Here is an 8,751-nt window from a genome sequence, read left to right as displayed (position 1 = left end):
GACTTTTTTTTTTTTTTTTTTTTTTTTTTTTTTTTTTTGGGCAAGTTTTTAGCTGGTTACTGACGGACAAGTGACTGCCAGGTAAACGCAGCGTCATTAATTATAGTTGTACCTTCATTAAATTTACTGGTATTCTTACCCTGTCAACTTTGATATACAGTAGGCCTAGTAGTAATAATAGTAGTAGTAATATTAGCAGTAGTGATATTTGCATTACAGTAATATAGTAGTACCTGTCTCTTATACACATCTATATTAAATACATGTAAAGACATAATATATTTTAAAATCGATTAAAACAATGTACATAGGCCAACTAACTAATTTGGATATTCGGATAATAAAGGCCTACAACACCATCGATTAGATCATAAAGATTGTATTTTATTCAAATTAGCCATATTGTGTTTCAGACCAACATAATTCTTGTTCTTTGTACCGTATCGAAGTGACACTGGTTCTATTAACCGTCTTTATTTTGGTAATTTCAAGCATATTTGACTACCCAAAGAAAAAGTGATCCAGAAATTGTAGACCTACTATAATTAGGGGTGGAGGAATGAATTTTATGTCTATCTATGAATTTTTATATTGTTGATATCAGGGAACAGGTAAATTACCTAGTTCCCTAGTTAATATAGTCTATTCTTTAAATGTTGGAATCGTTCCTTATAATATAATCAGTTGGGGGGGGGGGGGGGGGGGGGGTGCGGACCTAGAGAAAATATGGGCAGGGGGTAAGATAGTTCAACTATACTATACACAATAAAGAAAGCAAATTAAATTCGTTGTTTGTATATCAGTTGTAAAACCGCCTATTCATTTTCCTGCACGTCAATCTACATTACATTTATATTGCAAAGCTTCATTGGAATTAAATCAATACATTTATGATTAAGCATAAATGAACTACTGGATGAATACTTTGAAGACTAGAGTTATTGACAATTACACTACCTTTGGTGTACACAGTGCACTTCTTCAGGCGAATGTGAATGATTAATCATTCTTCAGGTGACTGTATCTATGCACGCTAATGAAGTTCACGTGTCCAAAATAAAATATGGGCAAATCCTGGTGCCACCCCTGGTTCTGCTATAATGTCTCAATATAATCATGTATACAAAGGTAAAATACATTTTTAAATAAGGGACCACAGAAAAGTGGTCTATAATTGGAGGTGATATTATTTTGAGGGGTCTTTAATTGGACGGAGACCTGTATTGTATTGTTGTTACTGTATTTAATCAATCGAATCTGTGATTGATTTAATCTTATCACACGAGTCTAAAATGCCGAACATTATGCCACACATAATAAATAAGATCTGTTAATTGCTTACAAACAAATACTGTAGCATATTCTTTACAGCCTCAGATAAGATCACGTATTTATATCGCTGGTACTTGAGGACTTAAACGAATAGTTTGGACAGAAAACGTTTAAATCGATTTTAGGCTTTGATTTCCAAATTAATTCACTTTGAACAATATAAATATTAATGTGAGGTCATGCTTATATTTACCATGTGCATCCAACTAAAATGACCCAATATTTGGTTAAGGTTGTTATTATTATTCATTAGGCTTGAATAGAGATGTAAACTGTGTTCATAATATCCGACCGTCGTCGCATGGTTGCAGTGTCTCGCAGAGACAGGTTCAAATTAATATAGAGATGGTACACCAACATTACACAGTGGCGTTGGTTGGAACCTTTTTGTTGCTGATTTCATATCAAGGTAAAACAATGCGTATGCACTAGGTGTTTTTTTTTTTTTTTTTTTTTTTTTTTTGGGCAAGTTTTTAGCTGGTTACTGACGGACAAGTGACTGCCAGGTAAACGCAGCGTCATTAATTATAGTTGTACCTTCATTAAATTTACTGGTATTCTTACCCTGTCAACTTTGATATACAGTAGGCCTAGTAGTAATAATAGTAGCAGTAGTAATATTAGCAGTAGTGATATTTGCATTACAGTAATATAGTAGTACCGTACTATGCCAGTGGCAGTGTAGTTGTCGTAGTAATATTTGCAATAATAATAATAATAGTAATAATAATAATAATAATAATAATAATAATAATAATAATAATAACAATAAAATAATAATAATAATAATAATAATAATAATAATAATAATAATAATAATAATAATATTAATAATTGTGGTGGTGGTGGTAGTAGTAGTAGTAGTAGTGGTGGTAGTAGTAGTAGAGTAGTGATGGTGGTGGTTGTAGTAGTAGTAGTGGTAGTGGTAGTGGTAGTGGTAGTAGTAGTAATGTAGTAGTAGTAATGTAGTAGTGTCAGTATTAGTATTAATGGCGGTAGTAACCGTAATATTTACAATAATAAAAATAATGTAGTTGCATTATTCATTTAAAAAAAAAATTTTCTGTCATAATTTATTTCCATTATTTTTTTTTTAAAGTAGGTTTAGTAGTGGGCTTAATTAGTATTGTAGGCCTGTCTAAATTTTACCGCAGTTGTTGATCCGTGGCAGTATGATCTTATCTTATCATAATAAAAAATAATATAAATTAGTGGTTATTCTTAATTGTCTTTTTTTCTCCTAAAGTATCGTCAACTAATGCACAATCTAACAAAACCGTCGATGAAAGACTTTACGAGAAGTTGTTTACAAATTACAACAACAGGCTTCGGCCGGTGCCAGCTGCTTTCGGCCCCACTACGGTAAACTTGACGATGCGCTTTCGATACCTAATAGATGTTGTAAGTGAGACTTTGTTACGGTTGTATACATCATCATGTATACAACATGATGATGTATACATTGTAAAAGAAAAGATGAAAAAAAAAGAGAGAGAAGGAGAAGGGGATGAAGAGGGAGAGAAAAAAAAGAAGGAAAAGGGAAATAAGAGAAGCGAAGAAGAAGAAAAAAAAAAGAAGACGTGGAAGTGGGGAAGAAAAAAAATGGAAATAGAGAGAGGAGGAGGGGGGGAGAGGGGAGGAGAACAGAAAAAAAGAGAGGGAAAGGAAAGAAAGGGGAAGGGAAAGGGGAAAAACTATTATAATCATTTTTTTTTTCTTTCTTTTCTTTTCTTATAAGTTTCTTATATGTTTCTTTTCAGTTTATTCAGATAAAATGTAATGCATTCTCCGGGAGATGGAGTGCGCGCCGTCGGGTTTCGGCATTGGTCACCCATTGTCATGAATTCCTGGCAATGGTGTGAATGGTGTCGAGAGCAGTGGCGTGTAGTTCATTTCCTGGGATGCGTATTATAATTTCTTTTCGTTATTAGTTTAGTTTAAACTGTTAATTTAGTTAATAAACTGTATTTATTAGACGGTGTATTATCTTAGTAAGAAATGTCTATTGCTAGACAAATGTACATATGGTTTTTTTTTCTTTAAATCTTATATTGTGAATTATTGTTGCACATTTTTTTAACGATTGTGCCTCTGTTACAAAAGAGAAACAATAAAGTTATTATTATTATCATACTAATACTTGAATAAGGACAAAATGTTTGTGCCGATTTACAGTCATAATTTTACAATAACACGAGTCTACAAAATGTTGGACGAGGACTTGTCACATACAAAAGCAACACATGTGAGAATTCATTATTCAAATTACGTTAGTACAGTACAGCGAAGGAACAGCAGAGTATTAAGTACGTAGTAGGTGTGGAACGTAGCACTTTAGTGAGATCGGCTGATGCAAACGCGAATATGTATATTGACAGGCGTAGCCAGATTCTTCCAAGGTGGGGGGGGGGGGTTTCTGGGTGTAAGGTCCACAGTCGAAGCCCTGGTGGGGTCGGCGAAACCCCCAAAACAAGAGTATTATTTTTTAGCTTTATGGGTAAAGCCATGTCAAGACTATAATAATTATTACGTTTGAATAAAACATGTAAAATGCCTAAATATGGTCATGATGACATTGCATCATGGTTAAATATAAGCAAATCATTATATCAGGGCATACAGCAGTTTTTTTGTCAAATATGAATTGATAGCCTGGACATGATTATAGGCTATTGTATTCTTAATTACATATCTAGTTTTTACTCTGTCTCTTATACACATCTAGATGTGTATAAGAGACTAGTAGTAGAGTAGTGATGGTGGTGATTGTAGTAGTAGTAGTGGTAGTGGTAGTGGTAGTGGTAGTGGTAGTGGTAGTGGTAGTAGTAGTAGTAGTAGTAGTAATGTAGTAGTAGTAATGTAGTAGTGTCAGTATTAGTATTAATGGCGGTAGTAATCGTAATATTTACAATAATAAAAATAATGTAGTTGCATTATTCATTTAAAAAAAAAAATTTCTGTCATAATTTATTTCCATTATTTTTTTTTTTAAGTAGGTTTAGTAGTGGGCTTAATTAGTATTGTAGGCCTGTCTAAATTTTACCGCAGTTGTTGATCCGTGGCAGTATGATCTTATCTTATCATAATAAAAAATAATATAAATTAATGGTTATTCTTAATCGTCTTTTTTTCTCCTAAAGTATCGTCAACTAATGCACAATCTAACAAAACCGTCGATGAAAGACTTTACGAGAAGTTGTTTACAAATTACAACAACAGGCTTCGGCCGGTGCCAGCTGCTTTCGGCCCCACTACGGTAAACCTGACGATGCGCTTTCGATACCTAATAGATGTTGTAAGTGAGACTTTGTTACGGTTGTATACATCATCATGTATACAACATGATGATCGCCACACTACCTCATAGTCTCATGAAAGGCCGCCGTAGGCGGCTTTTTTTGCGAGTAATTTGTAACGAACGCTAGTCGTAAATGGCTCTCTTGATAAGAATTTTAACATTTGTGGCTAGAGCACCTTAAGCACATGAAATGTTAGATTATTATAAAATCAAAAATAGGCCTTTCATTGGAATTCATTGTATTTGCCTACTTATACACATCTAGATGTGTATAAGAGACAGTATATATATATATTGATAATAATAATGTAATTAAAAGATACAAGTTGACTATGAATTCTTTACATTACATTTTGGTTTCCATTGGTTCTGATGATTTAAGTTGGATTGTTCGTTAAAGTGTCGTTTTACTAAGTTCAGTTAAACTTCACTATCCTATCCCATTCAATTATTACGTACTTCATTTTGTTGCTGTATTATTTCATTGTTTGCATGATTGATGCTTCAGAAGTAATTTCACATTTGAATGAACGCTTCGGGACCTTTATTGTTTAGAGGTTTTCTTTAGGGAGTACATTTGAGGGAAGACATTTATTGTTGTGTGTAAATGAATATAAACGCCTTTATATGACTGGAAATTTAGAGTGGAGTTTAAACCTACATTTCATTTTTATGTAGCCAACAGTACGGTACTTTCACGGCTGTATAATATAGATATGCTAATGTGTTTTTAAACTAGTGCTTAATTGTTCAAATTGATGTAAGTAGTTGGAGACCTGTATAACGCAGAATAAATTGGCGGTATTAACCATGTAGGATATATATTTCTAAAGTAAACAGCAGGATATAATTAAAGCCCTGTCAAGACTATAATAATTATTACGTTTGAATAAAACATGTAAAATGCTTAAATATGGTCATGATGACATTGCATCATGGTTAAATATAAGCAAATCATTATATCAGGGCATACAGCAGTTTTTTTGTCAAATATGAATTGATAGCCTGGACATGATTATAGGCTATTGTATTCTTAATTACATATCTAGTTTTTACTGGACTAATTTCATAAGCGTAAAGAAGCGTTATATCTGCAGGCAGTCTACACCAAACGTAATACACGTGAATACCAGTCATTAAATTAATAATAATGATTATAATAATTTTAATATTGATAATAATAATATGATGATGATACTAATACTAAATTTTAACACTTCTTGTAGACTATGAGCTTAAAATAATACGTTCTTGAAAGAGCCTAATTATTTAGCTCTTTTCTAATCTGATCTAACCTGTTGCATTGTGTGTACTTGTTTAGGATGAGCGTCACCAGGTATTCAATGGAGTATCGTGGATTTACCAGGTAAGAGACACCAATTACCATTAGTTGCTACAGACGATAGTGATTACATCAGATAGGCCTACACTGATTACTCAATAATGTATAACATGTATAACAAAGGAATTGCACTATCTCGTCTCGTATAGTTGTGCATACCATTCAACAAAATGACACATTAATCACACTTAAGTAGATAAATTCACAAATTATTCATAATATATTTACTATCTCAATCCACAGTATAAACTTAATTGCATGAAATTTGTTTATTTAAAAAAATTGCCATAATAATATCATAATACCATTCAACAAAAATGACACATTAATCACATTTAAGTAGATAAATTCACAAATTATTCATAATATATTTACTATCTCAATCCACAGTATAAACTTAATTGCATGAAATTTGTTTATTTCAAAAAATTGCCATAATAATATCATAATACCATTCAACAAAAATGACACATTAATCACATTTAAGTAGATAAATTCACAAATTATTCATAATATATTTACTTTTTCAATCCACATTATAAACTTAATTGCATGAAATTTGTCCATTTCAAAAAATTACCATAATATATCACCTGTTATAAAATGAAACACTTTTGGAGCAGTTTAATACACAGGTTTTCGTGTGCAGTATTACTGGTATCATCAGATGCACCTGATGAAGCCGAAGTCATGACTACAACCGAAAACCTGTTTAATAATTTATATATACTGTAGTTAGTCAATATAGTGCTAGCTACCAGTGTTGAATTTGTATATATTTTATATAAGGCGGCACACTATTTGTATTAAAAAAAAAAAACGAATACCACACAAACGTAAGAATTGAATATCATACTAAAATTTTATATGTACAAGAGCAAAATGCATTAATAAAAAAATAGAAGCACTGTTGTAAGATAGGTTTATGAATAAATTTAGAACAATTGCATGCTGGGGAATTTCACTGAATGTTTGAATACCAATTAACGTGTCAATAGATATAAGGTTCTTGCGGAGGTTTCTGTTGTTTCACTATAAATACAAACGAATAAAATACGCGACGGACGATAGTAACGTGTCATAAGGCAAGATGTTATGATAATGTATTAAAAAAATATCCCTATCCGCTGATCACAGTTAATCAAGAAAACGGAACCCAGCATCGATTACAGACATGGAGAGAAAAATGAATGTGATTATGTCACTACTAACTTTGATAACGATTCGAGTTCAGTAGGTTGCTGTCTCTTATACACATCTAGATGTGTATAAGAGACAGAGGATATATATTTCTAAAGTAAACAGCAGGATATAATTAAAGCCCTGTCAAGACTATAATAATTATTACGTTTGAATAAAACATGTAAAATGCTTAAATATGGTCATGATGACATTGCATCATGGTTAAATATAAGCAAATCATTATATCAGGGCATACAGCAGTTTTTTTGTCAAATATGAATTGATAGCCTGGACATGATTATAGGCTATTGTATTCTTAATTACATATCTAGTTTTTACTGGACTAATTTCATAAGCGTAAAGAAGCGTTATATCTGCAGGCAGTCTACACCAAACGTAATACACGTGAATACCAGTCATTAAATTAATAATAATGATTATAATAATTTTAATATTGATAATAATAATATGATGATGATACTAATACTAAATTTTAACACTTCTTGTAGACTATGAGCTTAAAATAATACGTTCTTGAAAGAGCCTAATTATTTAGCTCTTTTCTAATCTGATCTAACCTGTAGGTTTACACTGTACCAAGATCGATATTAACGATCGCATTTATTTTTCATTGAAAATAAAAGAAAACTTTAAATAATTTAACTAAAGGATTTAAAAATATTCCAAACCTGTACGCTTAAAAAAATAAATAAAAAGTAAATAAATAAAGTTAACTTAAAACACAAACAACGCGATAGGATATAAAGATTGAGAGAAGTTTTGGTATTCTGTACTGTATTTCTGAAGTGCCATTCGTTTTGGGGTTGCTACAATCAGGAGTTACAATCGATCCAACAAGGGAAGTACTATCTATTTCCTTACATTCCAAAAAGGAGGATTGGATGCTATTTAAATTTGATGGAGATTGAAAAATTAACTGTTAATTCTCTTGTTAGAGAACATAGAATGGTACATTACTTTCGGACTGGTATGCCTTCAGTAGCCCTATGTACTCTAGGTGTAAATAAATACAGAGAATAGGCCAATTTTAGTGTGAACTAAACCTGTTTTTATAACGTAGGGCCAATATACAATGCAAAGCAAATTGATCACAAAATCAGAAGCATGATTTCAAACATCAGAACCCAGCTTTTATTGTTTAAAACTGTCGGGGCCCCATTGAGCGAAACTACGGTATTATAGTTTATATTATATTTTTTAAACTACAATGTCGGGGCCCCTCACGCCTTGGGCTCTGGCGTCCCCCTTCCCCCGTCAGCGCCCGAGTGTGACGCCACTGATTGTAACAACTGCAGATTGTAGCAACCCCAAAACGAACGGCGCTTCAGAAAATACAGTACAAGTATACAAATTATTCTCGCAAACTTCATATCTATCGCGTTGTTTGTGTTAAGTTAACTTAATTTATTTTTATTTTTTGAAGTGTACAGTTTTTTTTGAATATTTTAAAATCCTTAAGTTTTCAATGAAAAATAAATGCGATCTTTAATATTGACCTTGGTACAATGTAAACCTGTAATCATATATGATTACTTATACAGATATTATAGGCCTAGACTAGGACCAGGCCTCCTAC

At 32.1% G+C, this 8,751-nt stretch overlaps 1 protein-coding gene across 2 annotated transcripts in view; it reads left to right on the top strand.

Moving 5' to 3' along the window:
• The first annotated feature begins 1,604 nt into the window (after nucleotides 1-1,604).
• The window catches only part of LOC117113251 (neuronal acetylcholine receptor subunit alpha-3-like), a 12,933-nt gene continuing 5,786 nt past the window's right edge, over nucleotides 1,605-8,751 (top strand). Inside the window, exons 1-3 of one of the 2 annotated variants that reach the window (XM_033256546.1) lie at nucleotides 1,605-1,741; nucleotides 2,579-2,733; nucleotides 5,952-5,996. In XM_033256546.1, the coding sequence (XP_033112437.1) occupies nucleotides 1,678-1,741; nucleotides 2,579-2,733; nucleotides 5,952-5,996 (264 nt within the window). In that variant the 5' untranslated portion in view covers nucleotides 1,605-1,677. Of the gene's footprint in view, nucleotides 1,742-2,578; nucleotides 2,734-4,475; nucleotides 4,628-5,951; nucleotides 5,997-8,751 lie in introns of those variants that run through there. The other variant, XM_033256547.1, reaches the window with a different exon arrangement.

The sequence above is a fragment of the Anneissia japonica genome, unplaced genomic scaffold (assembly GCF_011630105.1).
Source record: "Anneissia japonica isolate Jap-2015-1 unplaced genomic scaffold, ASM1163010v1 scaffold287593_len981703_cov172, whole genome shotgun sequence".
NCBI lineage: Eukaryota > Metazoa > Echinodermata > Crinoidea > Comatulida > Comatulidae > Anneissia > Anneissia japonica.
Note: the sequence above shows the minus strand (reverse complement) of the source record. Positions and strands in the feature narration are given on the sequence as shown.